Here is a 19,681-nt window from a genome sequence, read left to right on the forward strand (position 1 = left end):
CAGATCTGAAAAACATAGTTCCTGCTGCTTAGGAAAAAAAAAAGGTGATTAGCAGAAGGAGAAATGTAACGATCCCATTTATGTAAAATCAAAATAACCACACACAACCTGAAATACCTACGCAAATACAGAGATCCAATATGGTATAATGATTGTCTACGAGAGGAAGAGCATGCAAGTGAATTGGGAGGTCACGAAGGGATCAATAAATAAATAGAGGCGTCTCAATACAGTTAAGACTAAATACATAAAATGAAAAAGTGGTCCTCCCCTACCTTCTTCACAAGGTTATTCTGAGAAGCTGATGGGATTATGCATGTGAAAACAAATGTTAATTTACTGTTTTCATTATGATCTCCATGTTAGACAAATCAACTGAGTGGAGATAAAAATTCCCCATTGCTCTTTGGCAGGAAGCTGTTGACAGGGCACTGTGAGATGACATCAAAGCCCCTCAGGAGGGAGGGTGGCAGGTTGTCCTCACTTCTGGGGACACCACTTGATGGCACAGCCAGAGGAAGCAGCAGCCCCTTCCCATGGATCCTCTGCAAACGACCCACTCGGGTCCTCGGAAGAAGAGACCCAGGAAGACGGCTGCATCGATAGTCTCCACGCCTCAGGACATCAAATTTCGAGATTTGGTCCTCTTTATTTTGGAGAAGAAAATGGGAACCACCCGCAGGACATTCCTCATGGAGCTGGCCCGAAGAAAAGGGTTCAGGGTTGAAAATGAGTTCAGGTAGGACAGCACCAATTTCACTCTGTGAATAAGCAGGGGCTTTGCAAACAGCTTCTCTGGGACCCCAGGCACCTGTGTTTTCTTCCACCTATGGAAGAGGTGATGTCCCCACAGGGAGAACAACAGCTTTAAAGTCAAAGAACAAATGTGAGTAGATTAATTAAGGGAAACAAGATGAGCGGGAACTAAATGCAATGACCTTGAAACTGGTTGGCACGAAAAGGTAAGGTACGGGGTTTTTTGGCCTTTGACTATTACGAGATGAATTTTCTAGGGATGATAAACAAAAAACTAGTTGGAAAATTTAATATTGAAACCACTCAATTTCATTCTTGACCAAATTGAACAAAATATCCCTGAGTTCAATTAACAGTTTTCAGCTGCTCTGAGGCCAAAAGGATGATTTGGTTGGTTGGCTCCTACTTCACATTTGACAGTGTTAAGGCGATCAGTGTCTGTGATGGGCGAGGATGACTAGTTGGCTTATCCCAACCCAGATGTGCCCTTGATCATGTTTTTCTGAGGAGCAGTCCAAATGGGGTGTGTAGAAAGAGAATTGCTGGGCAAAGATTCATTCCTTGTACAGACGGCTCTGTCCAGAGGTGACAGACACCTCACTGAGTGCGATGTAATCACAGCCCAGGCCAGGAGGCAACTGAAGCCACCATTTGGACCACCTAGACTGGTTCCCTCACTAATCCACTTACCTTACACAGCAATTATTCTTGTTGTTTTTCTAACTGCTGTGTAAGCTCTTCAGTAGCCTCAAAGAGATGAAGAGAAAACAAAACAAAATCCAGAAACAAATGGTATTAGGTCCTTGATGTAAATGAAGGTTCCAAACAGAACTGGCAGGGAGCTTTCGATGCAGAGGGTGCTGACTCTTCTGCCTGACAACTTTAACTGTGCAAGGAATAGATTGGCCACAAAGCTTTTCAGGAAAAACTCTGAGAATCCTTTGTGAAAAGACATTTTTATTTAAAAAATAATCTCTTGATATTTGAAAATAAAACTGACAAGCATTTCTTGTGGAAGAAACGCCAGCTTCAAAGCGTGGGGAGACACATATCAAGTGTCAATAATAAGATATTTCAATTTTCACAACACCATAATTCATATGGTATTGACTTTTCATTTGCTATTTTTTTAATGCCCCATTCAGAAATTCCTGAGTTCCCATGATCTGTCATCTGCTGTCTCTCTATAAGGTTTCCTTTACTCCCTTTCTGCCTCTTTCTTTTCTTTTCAAAATTCCCACGGCCACTCTTAATTTCATTGCCTAACATCCTTTCCATAAAAATACTGGATCTCATTTCATTGTTAAGGTAGTCTAATCTGACAGACTTACCTAAAGTGTTACAATTGGGGAGGGAAGATGATCACATAGGTAAAGAGGCAAGAAAACAGAAGTTTAAAAATAGAAATGAAAAAAACAGAAATTAAGAGCCTTAGCAAATATGGAACCGCTTTTCATGGGTAAGGAAATTTGGCAAGGGTCAGGCAGGAAGGCGAGAGCCAGATGGTCAAGGTGCCACTTACACGAAAAGCTCTCTGTTGAAATGCCCAGTTTCCAGCAGGGGCCCACTGGTTTGGTGACAGACGCAGCAGTGAATGCACAAACGGTGGCTGCGGCGGGTACTTAGCGAGACAACAGGAGGCAAGTTTCTTCTGTGGGCAGGAGAGCCCCAGGGGCAGCTCAGTGCCCCACATGCTGCCAGGGACCCAGGCCAGCTGCTCGGGCAGCAGAGGAAACTCTACTGGTACCGGGCACGCAAGCTGCTGCTGCGCGTGTGAGGTGGCAGAGTTCCCAGGCTGGTGGCTCAGAAGACGCGTGACATACAATTGTGCTCTATGGCGCAAAAATAAACCACAGGAAGTCGAAGTCCCAGCTCTCAAACGGAATTTCTGTACATAGATACATACCCTTTAATTGGAAGGGAAAAGAAAAAGATATATAGCCTTTAATTGGAAGTGGAAAATCTCTAGAATAATAAGGGATCCTCAAACTTTTTAAACGGGACCAGTTCACTGTCCCTCAGACCGTTGGAGGGCCGGACTATAGTTTAAAAAAAAAGAAACTATGAACAAATTCCTATGCACATTACACGTATCTTATTTTGAAGTAAAAAAACAAAATGGGAACAAATACAATCACGCCAGCGCATGTGGCCCGCGGGCCATAGTTTGAGGACCCCTGCATGATAGTTGAGAAATTTAGAAACCTCAAATCCTGGCTGCGACCTCCCTCAGCCATGCAATATGGGGCAAGCTCCCTTCTTTCCCTCCGGGCTTTAGTATCCTGATAAGTGGCCTAATTTATCTGATGTACTCTCCAACTAAATGGTGATGTCAGTGTGCTTTGACGAATTAAAAGCTATTAAAAATAGAAAGTGTGATTGTTTACCTGTTAATTACCTGGATCCATTGACTTTTACAGCAAAACCCTAAGGAGAAGGTTCTCAGTTTACAATACAAACTAGGTCACATGGTAAAAATAAATAGAACAAAGACAGGAAGGAAACCCATCCAGATGTTAAAAGTGGTTTTTTGGGGTGAGTGAGTAGGGAAGGATTTTGGCTGTTTTTATTTTGTATGTTTTCTAAATGTTTTACAATAACCATATATTTTAAAAGTAAAAATAACAAAGAAAGCTGGGTTTAAAGGATTATTTCTCAACAGTGAAGGCTATACCTCTCTTTTTTGGTATATAAGATTTAAAAACAGAAGTACTAAGAAAAACAAAAAGGAAAAAATATGCTCTGAAATAGGTAACAATTTCCATAGTTACTACCACATTCTTTGGCTTTGAAGGGGATTAAACTGGAGAGGAACCCTGATTCCTGCTTTACCTGGGTCTGAATACACAGCTTAGAAGTGGTGTGTGTACCTCAGTGTGCTGAACCACCTGGAGCTATTTCATTCTCCAGCATATTTGGGTGGGGCTTCATTAATATTTATGTTATATTGCAAAATATGTGTCATTCAAGTGCCATGGGAAACTGGTTCTAAAAGCATAAATCAGGGGAGATGTGAAGTGCCTTCTCATATTTTTGGCACATGTATGAAATAGATCCTGAATTTTATTCTACAGCCAGGTTCTACATTTTAGAGCAACTTCACATTCTTTAGCTCACCTAGGACAGGCTGGAGAAAGATCGGAATCAGCTGCTTGTCCCTTTCTTATTTTACCTGATGATCCAATAGGTTGAGCTATTTTAAAACATCATTCTGTTATCCACCCTCCATACATTCATTAGCTGGGCCTGTTCTCTGTATCTTGACCCAAACTGTTGATGCTGAGGAAGAAAATGCAGGAAGGGTGGCTTTCCTTGTGTATTTAGCAGTTGAACACTTGCCAAGCCCCCCTGTGTAAGCAGCTAGAAACCGACCAGGTGGTACTATCGCCCTGCCTAGACCTTCATAATTTGTCAACAGGGTGCATTGCCCTCAGTGAAAGGGAGATACAGCATCACGTCATCACCAATGAAAGGTTTAGTGAGCATCCCCTCTGTACAATATTTGTCAAGTTCTGGAGACACAAAATATTAATAGTAGAAGATGTGTGCTGTAAGCAGGAAGTTTATGATCAGACAAGGGAGCCAGGAACTGTACCTTTGTTGTCACCTAGAATTAAAAAATAACCACACCATACATTCCAAGATTGAAATAGTTTTTTCCATAAATTTTTTATTTTATTTTATTATTTTTGTTGTTGTTGTGGCAGGTTTTTTTGGCCAGGGCCAGGTTTGAACCCACTACCTCCTGTATATGGGGCTGGTGCCCCACTCCTTGAGCCACGGGTGCCGCCCTCCCATACATTTTTTAAATCACCATTTGCCTGCCCAATCCTCTCCTTCCAGCCTTCTTATACTTCTTGGGTTTAGATTTATCTAGCATGGTTGCTTATACTTTCTATCTAGTCACTATATAACATTTGCCATGTGGCTTCGGCCTCACTCATTATCCTGAAACCTGTTAAATGAAGAATGTGAGGTTCATAGACTTGGAAAGGAGAGCTTTGTTCCTCAGAAAGGGTTGCACCTGCAGGCACCCAGCTTGTAGGGTAGGAAGTACAGCCTCAGGCAGAAGTGAGAACAAGCACTTTGAGGGAGGGGCAAAGGGAATAGGAATTTATGCTGAGGGCTGAGTGGGATGGCCGAATATGCATATATAATAAGCTATAGGAGGAGTCAAGAGTATTTACGAAAGGAAAAACATGCACATGTGCACCTGAGCCTCCTACCGCTTCATGGGTCCCACATATAAAAATGGCAGCATTTGCTTGATATTTCAGCCCTCTGAAGTCAAAAGGTGACACGAAGGCCCTCAGTGCACAGCCTCATGGACCGGTCAAAACCACTCCATGGTTGGTGGTCTCTTCTCAGAGAGAGATGCTGGTCAGTTGTGCCAAAACCACAAAAGAGGAGGGCCAGTCACTGGGCTGGTTGAAATCAGCAGCGGACCATCTTTCCAAAGGGCTGGTTTCAGTATAACCCTTAGGGTAGAGAGCATGATGGCAGAAAGCAAGGGATGGGGTATAACTAGGTATATTTCCAACCTTCCATCTCATCATGGCTGGGATTTCCATTTTTAAGGTTTCCCCAGAGTCCCCTTGACCAAGAACAGGTAGATTCTGTTGGCTGGGGCGGGGAGAGGGTTCTCAAACTACTGCCTCCAAAGTCCCCAGGAATCTCAGTGTGGTAAAATCTGTGATTATTCCACCTGGACATTGGCAAAGACTCTCTTCTTGACCAATATCTAACATGGCTTCTAGCAGTTTAAGGCCAAATCTCTAGGATGTTGCCCCATAAAATGCCTGCCTATGGAAGCTCCTTGCTGCCAGGGGAATTTATGGTTTGTTCTAGCCAAACCCTGGCAACAGGCAGATAGGTCCTTGAACCTCCTCTTAGAGCAGTTACTTTAGAAAGTTACCATTATAAATCCTTGCTCTGTCCCTTTGAGACGTAAATCTTCTAACCACCCGGAACTGTCATCCAAGGATCGGAGGAATGCGAACATTCCAGGATATAACTCTCTCCTCTGGTCTCGGAGGGCAGGCGAGGGCCTAACTGTAGTGGGCACCTTGCTTTAACTTGCATCACAGAGTTTGCTTCTCTTCCAGATAAGCTCCAATTAATAAACTCCTCCTAGTCACATGGACCAATCTCCCTACCACTGCCCCTGGGGTCTTTCCTTTAGCACGCCCTAGCTAGTAAAGATTCGCATGCCTTTTGTTCCTACCAAGCTCAGTTCAGTTCATACTGGACCCTCATTCCTATTGTCATCATTATTACTGAATAAAAACCATCCCTACCACTAGATAACTAGTGTCCAGCTTTGTTAGTCTTTGACAATATTCAAAATATTCAAAGTCATTGTTTGCAAAATAAACAGAACACCAGATGAAAGAGTTCACTTACCTACTCTAGAAAATAACATGTTGGACTGGCTCATTTCCAGGCCTCTTCCAGGTCCAGTGTCCAAACATGACATCACTGGTCTTTCTCACTGTCTCCCTATACCACTCTGCTTCCAGGATGCTTATAGGACTCATGAAAGTCTCCCAAAAGAGCCCTTCCTCCCTGGAATGCCAGTGGGGTTCATTGCCTGGGGTATGTTCTCAGCTCTCCCCCATGACCAGCAAAGGTGCATCCGGTCACCCCTCTCTGACTGTAAGAGCTACATGTAAACCTCCTCTGCAGACTTCAATTTTCTTACACATAGTAGTCTTCAAGAAATATTTGCTCAGGCAGTGCCTGTGGCTCAAACAAGTAAGGTGCCAGCCCCATATACCAGAGATGGTAGGTTCAAACCAGGCCCTGGCCAAAAACTGCAAAAAAAAAGAGAAAGAAATATTTGCTCAGAGAATGATTTATCTGGTAAATATGAAACCACCCCCAAGGAACCTATATTTATAAAGAGTAATTTTTTAAATGATTAATTGAAAAAAATTTTTATAATGTGCATTACTTTTATAATCAGCAATATAATAAAGACTTTATTTTTATAAATTCAGGCATATGGAGTGTAAATTATAGTCCTTCTCTGGTCCTAATACTTTCTATTTCAAAATGTGTGGCTTTGAATTAATGGAAACTTTCATCATCTCCTTTAAGGTGGGCCAAAATTGAAGGCAAGATCCTCTTAGTCATAAGGGTAGCAGGGCTGGAAATATTAATAGATATCTGTCTTTATTGGTCCTAGTAGAAGGGTGGGATAAAACGAGATAAAACTGCTTGATTCTTCTTGTTTCAAGGACTCTGAAACAGTTCACTTACTAAGGGAAATTGGCAGGAGGGTTTTTAAACTGTAAATAGTCAATGACTAACGTCATTGTTTACAAAATAAGTCCTACATCAGATGAGAAGAACCAAAATTAACTCTTCCTGGAAAGAAAACAGTTTTAAAGACAAACATAGTAGCAGGTGACCATCCATGAGGACCAGAGAAAGTCAGCTGGGGCTGGAGTGGGGGTGCGTATCTGTCCCCAGGCGAAGAAAATCAGCTACCACTTTCTTCACAGAGGGTTTTTCTAATTATTCCTTCCCAGAGGCAGGACCAACAAGGAAAAAAAAGGCAGGAAGCATAAGGAAACTCATATCTGAGAAAGAAAAATTAGACCTGAGATTTGTGAGTTAATTCCATAACCCTGAGCTTTCTAGACATCTGAGTACCACAGGCACAGTTCCTGTAAATCCTTTACCACATGCATTATTACATACTTAACGTGTTTCTTCGAATTGTCCCTAAACTGATGCATTTAAGAAAATGTAGTCCTGCCATAAGGAATACTATCCATCAAAACCATGGTCTGATATGCACAATTAAAAATAATAGATATAAATAAACACGGAGGCTTTTAAAATATTCAGTGTGTACCCCCTAACATTATTTCATGTACCTACAGAGAAACTGGTACCACCATGATGAAAAATCCTGCTGTAACTAAGCCCAGAGGCCAGTGTGGGAATCAAATGTAGGCTGGAGCAGTTCAAAACAGATCTTTCTCTACAGCAATGCTTCTCAAAGTAGACTTCTTGGGCTGTGGATAGTTTAAAAATACAGTTGCTACTGTGGAGAGGCAGGAATTTTTCCCGTCCTTTGCATCTGGGAGGGCCAGTGACCACTTCAGCCAATGAGGTACAGTGGAAGTGATGCTGTATGACTTTCCCTGGAACCCCAGAGCCTCAGATAAGAAGTCTGAGACCCTCTCAGACCATGTAAAGGTGGTCCTGTCCCTGGCTGTGCTGAGCTCAGCCTTCCAGACATCCTGGCCAAGGTGGTGGAATGTGGAACCATATGAATATCAGGACCTCTCAGAATTTTACTATACAGAAGAATCACCCAGCCACGCCTGCCTGATGCACTAAATAGTGAGATATAAGAAACCTGTTGCCTTTTTAAACCATTACATTTTGGTATCATTGGTTATGCCACAGTTGATAACTGACTATATCAGAATCACAAATGGAGCTTATCAAAATGCATAATCCTCAGGTGAGTAGGGAAACTGAAGTCATTGGGTGATGGAGCCCAGGGATCTGAATTTTAACCAAGCTTCCTAGGTGTCTCTGCAGGGGTCCTCAAACTGCGGCCCAGAGGCCACATGAGGCAGTGTGATTGCATTTGTTCCCGTTTTGTTTTTTACTTCAAAATAAGATATGTGCAGTGTGCATAGGAATTTATTCATAGTTTTTTTTTTTAAAAACTATAGTCCGGCCCTCTAATGGTCTGAGGGACAGTGAACTGGCCCCCTGTTTAAAAGTTTGAGGACCCCTGATAGAGTTTCAGAGACATTCCTTAAGAGCTATCAGTTCATTCATTTATTCAGTCTACCATAATCTATTGTCATCATGAGTCTGGTCATGTGCAGGGCACCAGGCATGGTTATAACCCAGAGACTGTGCTACTGTCCCTGCCCTCAGGGACACTGAGGACCAAGATGAACATATGATAGTTAAACACGAGTTGAAGAAAGAAACTCTGAATCTTCCTTCCTGTAGGAAACTGAGGGACAAATCCCAGTTCAGAATTGCTATAATCAGTTCGAGGTCTGAAGACATTAGTAACTGATCATGGCTAAAAACTAGATGAAAATTGAACGTACCGATACTTTAGGAATAGCCATCTCAGAAGCACCTTGGGGTCTTTGGAAGAAGCTGGAGGCGGCTGCCTGAGGATTTCTATCACCTTTTATTATAAGGCCTCCATGGGCAAGCCAGAGACCTCAGCCCCACCCCAGATTTATTTGCCCTTGAAGACAACATTCATGTGTATTTTTTCTCTTAAGTAGAAAAGTAATGATATAGTTCATGAAATAAAGTGAGAAAATATATAAAAGTATTTCAAACAACAAGCAAAACCTCCTTCCGGGGTCTAACCACAGTCTACGGACGTTAAGAGGTTGCCCGAGTCAGGCACACCTGGGTTGAATCCTGGCTTCATGTGACCTCTCCCAGCCTTAGTTTTCTCATCTGTAATTACACTGCTCAGCTCACAAGGCTGTAGTGAGGATTGAGTAAGAATGTATACATGTGTTTAGGTCATTATTATTATTTTTGCTAATAGTCTAGTATTTCTTTCTAGTCTTTTTGTTTGGGGTATGTACAGTATTCATCATTTACTGTAGAGAGGTTCCCTGTTCCCCTCCAGGCATTCTGGATCCCATCAGAGGCAGCGTTATGCCCAGAAGACTCCCAGGTGAAGAGATGGTGGTGAAGGAGCAGAGGGGTGGGAGTGGATAGAGAGGGGCCTGAACTTGGAAGGTGACCCTCAGGGCTCCTGCTTGGCATATCCATCTGCCTCAGAGATTCAGGCAGAACCCAGAGCCCTGAGAGCCTGGTGACCTCCCTGTGGCCTCTCCATCTTGGTGTGTGGCTCTGGCTATGTTCTTTCAGATCTTCTGAGACAGTTTCCATCTCCTGCAGACTTGTTGTAGCCTGTATGATATTTATTGCACATATGAGGCTGGGCAATTAAATTCAAGAACTCATCATAGAAAAAGTGCTGCATACCCCACTGCTGAATATCAGTCACCTTCAAAGTACTGCCCTTGGGAAGCGATGCACGGATGCCAGCACCTAATCCACCCTTCAGAGCAATTTTGGAACTCTTTCTCCAATGGCCATCAGAGCTGTCGTTATATGAAGTCAGACATTTAAGTTCTTGAACTCATCCTGGAAAAAGTGCTTTGGAAGGTGGACCAGGCACTGGTGTCAGTTTATAGCTTCCCGAGGAGAGTACTTCAAAGGTGACGACAGTGATATTCAGCAATAAGGTATGTAGCAATTTTTCTGGAAAGAGTTCTAGGAAATCATCCTACCTTTTAAAATAGCCAAGCAAGAATTCTGTATGGCAGCAGCAAGGGCACTGTGTCCACTGGAAGTGCTATTCCACTTGCATGTCTCCCCCGGGGAGGAAATCAGTTTTCTTATTATGGTGACCCCCGTCCAGATGCAACAAGGAGGGACCTGAGCAGCTCCCTCCATTGCCACGGAACAAGCACAAAGTGTCAGATGGTCCGGCCTCCAGGCTTTGGATTAAGGCAGCCCCAGAATCAACTCCCTACTCCACCCGTCAATTATTAGCTGGGTAGAATGCTTAACACCTCCAAGGCTATCTCCTCTCACTTTTAGATGGGGATGATAATGCATTATTGATAATTAAATGAAGTAATGCCTGAAATGTGCTTACTCTCCGAGTAGCTGGCTCATAGTAACTGTCCAATATTATGAAGATTTGCAGTAGTAGAGTGTTCACAGCAGAGAGGAAACCACTGTCCCAGCAAGCAGAAAAACACTTGCCACAACACAGACACGGGAGATTGTTGGCAGAGCACAGGGCGGCAGTGCGTCTTCTTAGTAATACTGTTTGGGAAGGGCTCAGAACTGAAAGTGAGCAAATGAACAGTCAGAGACTGGATAGTTTGCAAGGCGCTAATGACAACTGAGTTGAGGAAGCACATTGCAGCCCAGACCTAGGTGGCCACAAGATCAGCCCAACCCAGGCAACACAAGAAGATGGAAATACAGACGGGGCCACAGTGGAGATTATTTTCTTTCTTTTTTTTTTTTTTTTGTAGAGACAGAGTCTCACTTTATGGCCCTCGGTAGAGTGCCGTGGCATCACACAGCTCACAGGAACCTCCAACTCCTGGGCTTAAGCGATTTTCTTGCCTCAGCCTCCCGAGTAGCTGGGACTACAGGCGCCCGCCACAATGGCCGGCTATTTTTTTATTGCAGTTCGGCCGGGGCCGGGTTTGAACCTGCCACCCTCGGTATATGGGGCCGGCACCCTACCGACTGAGCCACAGGTGCCGCCCTAAGAGATTATTTTCTTTTTTTTTTTATTTATTATTATTATTTTTTAATTAAACCATAGCTGTGTACATTAGTATGATCGTGAGGCACCATACACTTGGTTCATATATCGTTTGACACATTTTCATCACATTAGTTAACATAGCTTTTGTAGTATTTTCTTAGTTATTTTGCTAAGACCTTTACATTCCACATTTACTAGGATTCACATATACCCTTGTAAGATGCACCGCAGGTGTAATCCCATTAATCTCCCTCCTTCCGCCTCCCTCTCCCCTCCCTCCCCTCCCTTTCCCCTTTCTCCCTATTCTTAGGCTATAACTGGGATATAGCTTTCACGTGAAGGTCCTACATTAGTTTAAGAGATTACTTTCTAAACAGCATATTTCTAAGCACTCTGGGAGGCCAAGGCGGGTGGATTGCTTGAGCTCAGAGTTTGAGACCACCCTGAGCTAAAGCAAGACCCCGTCTCTAAAAACCAGCTGGGCATTGTGGCAGCCTATAGTCCCAGCTACTTGGGAGGCTCAGGCAAGAGGATCACTTGAGCCCAAGAGTTTGAGGTTGCTGTGAGCTATGACATCACAGCACTCTATCAAGGGTAACAAAGTAAGACTCTTGTCTCAAAAAAAAAAAAAAATTATTTGTAATGAAGGACCAGTTTTCAAAAAATTTGTTGCAGACTTATGCTTCTATTTTTAAAAAAGCCACTGTAAAACTATTGTGGTAATATCAAATTACAATTAGATTCTAAATGCTGGTTTACAATTTCTGTATTTACCTTGGTGGGAAGCATTTGCAAGCAGTGCTGAACTCTGAGCAGCACTGGCTTGAGAGTTTTTATTCACTGATTTTGTTGTTGTTTTTGTAAGTATTTAATATTATTGCTGTTGTTTTATTTCGTTTGCTAGTTGCTTAAAAGCAGAAATGGGGAATTTAAATCAGAGTTTTCCTTCATATGATGCACAGCCTGTCATCCACAAACTTGCTGATATTGACTAAGAAATGCATGTGAGGCCTATCCAATAGTGTGAGCTCAGGCATTCCCAGGCTGTCCTGGGAAATCCCAAGAGAAGTAGCAGTGGGAGTGGTGGGGACAAGATGGACAGAAAGGGCCCAGGGCTCTCCTCAGAACACCCTCCTCTCTCTGAGGTTTAGGTAAAACCCTATATATTATAATAATATTATCATAAATATAATTATATAATAATGCTAATGTTTCCCTCCAAAGGGCAGCAATATATATGGAATAAAAGTCCTTATATAAGCCTATTAATCCGTTTATTATCTTCTTAAAGTCCTGACATAAGGAATCTTCCAAGAAGTTTATTATGAATAATTTTTGAAATTATATGGACCTGTCTTCCCTCAACCCTTGTAAAATCCTGCTTTGCACGACTTACTTCTACTTGGGCTTGCTGCATGTACCTTGCCCAGATGGTCTCAGTTCTGACTTCTAGCTCCCACCTCTCTCTAAGTGCCAACCTCAGACCCCACCTGTCAACCAAATACTTTCATCTGGATCCCCTGGCATCCTTCAAACGCAGCATGCCTGAAATAAACATCGATTTCACTGCCCCATTCCTTCCCCCAAAGAGATGTAACTTAAGCCTCTATTTCTACAGACGTGCTATTACTTTGCCTTGATCAATACGCTCAGTGTTATTTGACTCCCCCTCCACTTCACCTTTCACAGTGTCCACCGCATTTTTCCTTTGCCTTCCTTCCTAGACCAGACTGGGTGAAAATCATCTCACAATCTACTACTTTTTCTTCCTAAGGAGCTCCCCATCACTCTCCCCTCCAAATCATTGTGTGTACCAGATTAGTCTTTTAAAATAAGACATGATTGCAAGAGGGACTTTACCTAACAATTGCAATCAGTGTAACCTGGCTTTTGTACCCTCAATGAATCCCCAACAATAAAAAAAAAAAAAAAGAAAAGAAATAGACTTTAAAAATTAAAAAATAAAATAAAATAAAATAATACTGCAACACTATCAAAGCTCCGCTCACAAAAGCCTTTGCCAGCTCCACACTCCCAGAAAATAAGATCCAACCTCCTTAAAAAGCTTGTAAGGCTCTCTGGAATGTGGCTGTCCCACCAACTCAGTTACATCTACAGCTACTTCCAGCATAAACTCTCCACGCCAATCCTCTGTCCTTTTGACCTCTGAACCTATTTATTCTTCCAGGAGAACCTCAAGTCCTGTCTTCCAGATACCTCATTCCTACCCGCCCATGAGGACTAGATGTATACTCCCAGCTCTTCCTCAGCCACCACCTCTCCCAGCTGGTCCCAACCCTTTTCCTTCTTTGAACTCTTGTAGATCTTTTCCACTTCATGTCCCATGGCAGCACACACTGTTAACCCTCTGTTTCATGTAAGATGCTAATGCCCAGAGACTTCTCTTTTATCTTTTGGTAGCCAGCCCCCTCCCATCATTAACCCCACCACCGCCACAAGGAACCACACTGATAGTTCTGTGGGCGTAAACCATAAAACACCCAATGAACCAGAGTCAGTCAGAAAAAGAAGACAGAGGAAGGTGAAGTCAATGAAACCAAGTCTGAAAAGGAAAAGAAAACACTTCTATTTTTGCCTTTGTATGCCTGTATGCCATTGCTATTTCTGAGATTTATAGACTATTTGAACTAACAGGATCTTGAAAATCACTGAGTCTTATGATGCTGACTATGAAGACTTGTTAAAAATTAGCAATAACATACTCGACCCAGAAAAGATAATCAAAAAGAAGTATAATTTACCAGCAATGTGACCATCTGGATGCCACTTAACCTTTCTGTTCTTCAGTTTCCTCATTTTCGAAGTATGAATAATATTAACACTTACTGGACCAGCTAAATGTGATAATGTATGTAAAGTACTTGGACAGCGCCTGAAACATGGAAAGTGCTTACTAGTTGTTACAGGAAAGGACCTCTGCCTGGTTTGTATCACAGGGTTGTGCTTTGAAAAACATAGAAAGTAAAAGTTCCCAAAGCATAGTTACAAACTATTTGCAGGTTGTGAGATCAATGAAATGGGATGTTGTCGTGGTCTGAAAGTTTGTGTCCTCCCAGAATTCTTATGTTGAAAGCTAATCACCAAGGCGATGGTATTAGAAGGTGGGGCTTTAGGGAGGTGATTAGGCCATGGGGGCTCCACCTTGTGAATGAGATGAGTACCCTCATAGAAGAGGCCCCAGAGAGCTGCGGGAGTACACATAGCAGGCGCCATCTACGAAAAATGGGCCCTAACCAGATGCAGTATCTGTCAACACCTTCATCTTAGACTTCTCAGCCTCCAGAACTGGGAGGAATAAGTTTCTGCTGTTTATAAATTATCCAGCCCAAGATATTTTGTTATAGCATCCCGAACAGACTAAGACAGATATTATAAGCATATCTACATCTGTACCTATTTTTATTTCTATACATTTGGATCAATGTATAATAAGTATTTCTAGCCATGAGTCGCAGTCAAACATGCTTGAAAGCTATTCGATTTAAGTCCTCCACAAATAAAACTGAAATGGCACACCAAACCATACGTGAAGTGTTAGGTGCTGCTTTAAGAATCATGTCCTCTTCCACCTTCTCTGGACCTTGGTTTTCCATTGATACTGTAAGAATCGTGGTGAAACTTGCCCTTTTTCTCTCAAAAGTTTGCTGAAAGAATAACTCACAGCTAATAGGTTAATAGGAGAAATGTTGATTTCCAAATTACCACGTGCATGGGGAGAATCAAAAGAGTGATTACCTATTGTCTCAGTGATGGTCAGATTCCTTCATAGATGCCTTTTAGAAGGGAGGGGTAGAATGTGGAGTATAAGTGCAGCTAGTGGTTGCTAGGGAGGATGAATAGGTGGTAGAAACAGATTGATGTGTAAATTAACCTGGGAGATAGGTATTGTGTTTTAAATGATTTGGGCCAGGTCCTCTAGCATTCAGCGGAAAGAAAGGAAGTTGGCCCCCTCCCCACTTTACTCCCCTGATCAGGTAAGTATGGTTTTATGCAGGTAGATGGAAAGCCCCTTCCAAAGCTTTCTGATTATGAATGGCCTTTAATTCAAAATATTCTTTATGCCACGTAGTTGATAGATTCAAAGGGAGGGGCCTGCCTAAATACAATGTCCCACCCAGGAAAAAGGGACTGTGCCAACGCCTACCCTTCCAACCCTTTTAAAATCCCCATCCACCTTAACCCGTGTGCTGACGTTCTTCTCCAGCTCAGCTCACCTGCACCTGGGAGGAATAAAGACCCATGTTGCTGACACAGAACCTGGACTCCGTTTCCTTTTGTTTATGTTTCGGAATAATCTTTTATTTTCAGTCTTTGACCTTTCAGTAGTCATATTTTGGGGTGAAATTTCCTTAGCTCCTTCAATACCACAGTCTTGCTAATGTCATCTGAATTTTTCTTGTATCTGATTGTAACATAGCCCAGTGCTGCCACACTATTTCATATAGACAGAATTCCCTTGCAGGAAGGCCTAGATTCTCCATACCTCTGGTCAGATCTAGCTTGAGCTTTCTCCAGCAATAGAACACTCGGAAATTTCGAGGAAAGAGAAGCCCTTCTGATTTTGAATGCTCATTCAGCTGATAAGTTTGTCTTGCATTTTGCAGTGATTCTGTCACCCACATTATAGCAGAGAACAACTCGGGTTCAGATGTTCTGGAGTGGATTCAGGCACAGAAAATAAAAGCTGGCTCACAGATGGAAGTCCTTGATGTCTCCTGGCTGATAGAATGTATGAGAGCAGGGAAACCGGTGGAGATGACCGGAAAACACCAGCTTGTTGTAAGTGCCACCGTTGTGATTTTCATGGTCCTTTGATTGATGATTAAGAATATGTCCTTAATGGGGGGGGGAGCAGAGAGAGGAAAGGGGGGAGGGGGGTGGGGCCTTGGTGTGTGCCACACCTTCTGGGAGCAAGACATGATTGCAAGAGGGACTTCACCTAACAAATGCAATCAGTGTAACCTGGCTTATTGTACCCCCAATGAATCCCCAACAATAAAAAAAAAAATTAAATTAAATTAAACAATAAAAAGAAAAAAGAATATGTTCTTAAAATCAAGGGACCTGGGTTAAACTCCAGATTCTCTGCTTACTTCCTGTGTGACCTTGGGCAAGTCACTTTGCTGAGCTTCGGTTTCCTCCTCTTTAATATGAGATAACAATAATGCTGACCTCCCAAAATGGTCAAGAAGATGAGAATAACATACATGTAAAGCACTTAACACAGTGTGTGAAATGTTGCAGGTACTGAATAAGTGGTAGCTATGTTTACGTGCAAATATTTCACAGCACTTAAGCCTTGATGTTCTGGTAGCCAGAAAAGTGGAGGGTCCCTAGTTCCTACTTTTTCTCTTACCATGATGATTCAGAAAGAGGGGGGAAAATATATATATATATACACATATATTATATATGTTTATGTGTGTGTGTCTTGTAGAGAGACAGCGAGCTATATAGAAATGTGAAATATATATATCTCACAAACTTAAGTCCTTAATTCCAAATAACTTGACCAATAGTGCTAGAGCCTTTAGGAAAAGGGCTTGTTAACTACATAAGTCCACAGAAAAGGAAAATTATATTTAACTTGGTTGTTCTTTTTCATGTTTTTCTCTGATTTCAAGATAATAAATATCAAGAGAAAGTTCAAATATTAGAAATGTATATAACATAAAATTTAAGTCTCCTGTAATTTTATCCTCCCTCCAGAGACAATTGCTCTAACTTTTTCGTATTATTATTACCATTGTTATTTAAAATGGATGCTTCTGCATTTGTGCAGGTGAGAGGAGACTATTCACCCAGCCCCCACCCAGGCCCCCAGACGACTCCACCCCTCGCTGTACAAAAGATCTCACAGTATGCCTGTCAGAGAAGAACCACTTTAAACAACTATAACCACATGTTCACGGTAATGAGACTTTACATCAATGCCCAGAACAGATGGAGGGCTTGCAGCTACTTTCCATGGCCCTGCAAATTAATTTTTAATTTTTTTGAAAATCTGTGAAAATTTTCCTCCTACCTACCCATCACCTTAGCCTGATCTCTGGATCTTCTTTCTGTTATGAATAGGTCTCCTGGGCAGCACCTTTGGTTCAAAGGAGTAGGGTGCCGGCCCCGAGGTGGGTTCAAACCCAGCCCCAGCCAAAAACTGCAAAAAAAAAAAAAAAGAATAGGTCTCCTTTTTTCCTAGAAATGGCCAAATACATTTGGATTATATTCTTTAGAGATGGTAGATTTCTACTTATTGAGAGTTGTCATTAATGAGCACAGTACTTATCTAACATTCTGAAAGAACAAATGCTATAATTAGTCTAAAACACAGTAAGAGCAAATTATTTAGAAACAGCAATAATGCATTAACAGCCTTTCCCCAAAAATCAAAAGATTAAGCCGAGCCCTCAGAGATTAACTACTTGGAAAAGGCACTTCATCTCTCTAAGTTTCAGTTTTCTTACCCATTCCGTAAGGAATTGGATAAATCATCTCTAAGGCTCCACCTGGCCATAGTTTAGGAATGGTGGCCCTACAGGCTCACAAGTTCTTGGCACCTAGCCCAGAGTCAGTGGTCAGCTGGACAAAACATGCAGTAAGTAGTGTCTCACATACAGAGCTTCTCCTTTCTAGACTTCCGGCCTCACATGGGTAAGGAAGACCAGGAATTTACAGCTACTGGGCACTCTAGCATGGGGTCACATAGCCACAAACATGCTCAACCTTAAATAACCCCAGCCAGGGTCTATGTGCTCTGTGATGACACTCATTCATTCAAAAAGCCTACCTTAAACGCCTCCTGTGTTTTATGGATGCTCTAAGAAATAGGCAGGCCCAGCGATCAAGGCAGAGCCCTGGCTGCAAGCTTGTGGGGACAATAGCAAAGAGAGAAGGATGGTGCAGAGTCATGACTAGCAGGAACTGATGAGGATCAGATCATTTTTGGTTAAATCACTCCTGAGTATCTAATGGCAGTGAACTCTAAGTCTCTTTATAACTCACCGTGGTGTGCCTGTCTTTTCAATTCAACTCCACTTTATACTACGAGGGAAGGGTACAGAACTACAAGGGACCCAATCTTGAGCTTCAAGGAAACAGTCAAATGGTATTCCAGTATTTAAAGGAGAGTGAGAGGTGTTTTCGAGTGACTGCTGGCTTAGGAGCTTGGAAAATGAACTTTTGCTTATCTGGTTTTATCCTTCAGGATGCCTTTGAAATACTGGCTGAAAATTATGAGTTTAGAGAAAATGAAAGCTCCTCTGTGACATTTATGAGAGCAGCTTCTGTTTTGAAATCTCTGCCATTCACAATCATCAGTATGAAGGACACAGAAGGAATTCCCTGCCTGGGTGACAAAGTGAAGTGTATCATAGAGGTAAGGGATGGGGTGGGATTTGACCCACTTCCCCATAATACGGAGGAGGTGAGGGAAGGAGAGAGAGAGGCACCTAACATTCTTCTGTCAACTCTTTCTCTCTCTCTCTGTATCTGTGAGTCTTCCTAGACATATACGTGTGTGTGTGTGTATAGAAGCAGATAGATGCATATTATGTATAACCCATACCCCAATACTATCACAGCTAGAGTGACATGGGGATAGGTAGGGGAAACAGAAGAGCTCTCCCATATTGTTATCAATCACAGTGAAAGATTCAGGTGACCCAAAAGCTTGAGAGCAGAGGCATGGTCTTGTTTCAAACATGGGCTGCATGAAGGGCCTCAGTTTCACTCAGAGGCTATCATCTTCAGCATTAGTAGGTGTTACCTGAGATGTGTTTAATTACTGAACAATGTTTAAGGATTCCCCAGCAAGGCAAGTTGGTGACATAGTAGCAAGTTTCAGTATAGTCAAGTGCAAGGTTATTCAAAGAAAATAATCCCAATTCTACATGGAAGAAGGTGGTTCTGAGCTAGACATCATAGGGCTTAACTGTGGATTGGCTTTTCAGGGGTTCAAAATAACCTGCTAGATTGAAAAGTGCTCTTATTTCAGAAAGTTCATATCCATTGAAGAGAAAATCATCACAAATATTTGGACATATATTTTTCAGTGAATATTTTGGTTTGGAATCTGTAGATTTGGACCCTAATCATTCTGAATTTTTGTTCCTGAGGATTAAAGTGGCCTTCGGATATATGATGAGCTAGGATTTTCAAGATCACGAGGAAATGTTGTGTTTTCTCCTGATCAGTGAGGAAAACGTGCTGCATGCACTATTGTCCATTTCATGAGAAATCAAGCTACTAGATCTGTAAACTTGAGAGTCTTGGACAGTTATTGTCTAGCATCACACATTTAAAATATTTTTCATCTGTTCATGCAGGAAATTATTGAAGAAGGAGAAAGTTCTGAAGTTAAAGCTGTGTTAAATGATGAACGATACCAATCCTTCAAAGTAAGTGATTGTACATATATTTGTAAAAAATGGTTTTTCAGTTAATCTTATTTCTTATTCTAGTTGTTTCATACTAGCCATCTTGGCTGCTGTAACCAAATACCATAAGCTGGGTGGCTTAAACAATAGAAATTTATTTTATTGCAGTTCTAGAGGCTAAAAGTTCTAGATCAAAATGCCAGCGTGGTCACTGTCTGATGAGGGC

General features: G+C 42.1%; 1 protein-coding gene across 1 annotated transcript in view; it reads left to right on the forward strand.

The window, feature by feature from the left end:
* Positions 1-433: 433 nt before the first annotated feature.
* DNTT (DNA nucleotidylexotransferase) overlaps positions 434-19,681 on the forward strand; it is a 35,705-nt gene continuing 16,457 nt past the window's right edge. Inside the window, exons 1-5 of the mRNA XM_053583508.1 lie at positions 434-739; positions 15,688-15,862; positions 16,866-16,994; positions 18,285-18,455; positions 19,405-19,476. Of these exons, the coding sequence (XP_053439483.1) occupies positions 537-739; positions 15,688-15,862; positions 16,866-16,994; positions 18,285-18,455; positions 19,405-19,476 (750 nt within the window). The 5' untranslated portion in view covers positions 434-536. The remainder of the gene's footprint in view (positions 740-15,687; positions 15,863-16,865; positions 16,995-18,284; positions 18,456-19,404; positions 19,477-19,681) is intronic.

The sequence above is a fragment of the Nycticebus coucang genome, chromosome 3 (assembly GCF_027406575.1).
Source record: "Nycticebus coucang isolate mNycCou1 chromosome 3, mNycCou1.pri, whole genome shotgun sequence".
NCBI lineage: Eukaryota > Metazoa > Chordata > Mammalia > Primates > Lorisidae > Nycticebus > Nycticebus coucang.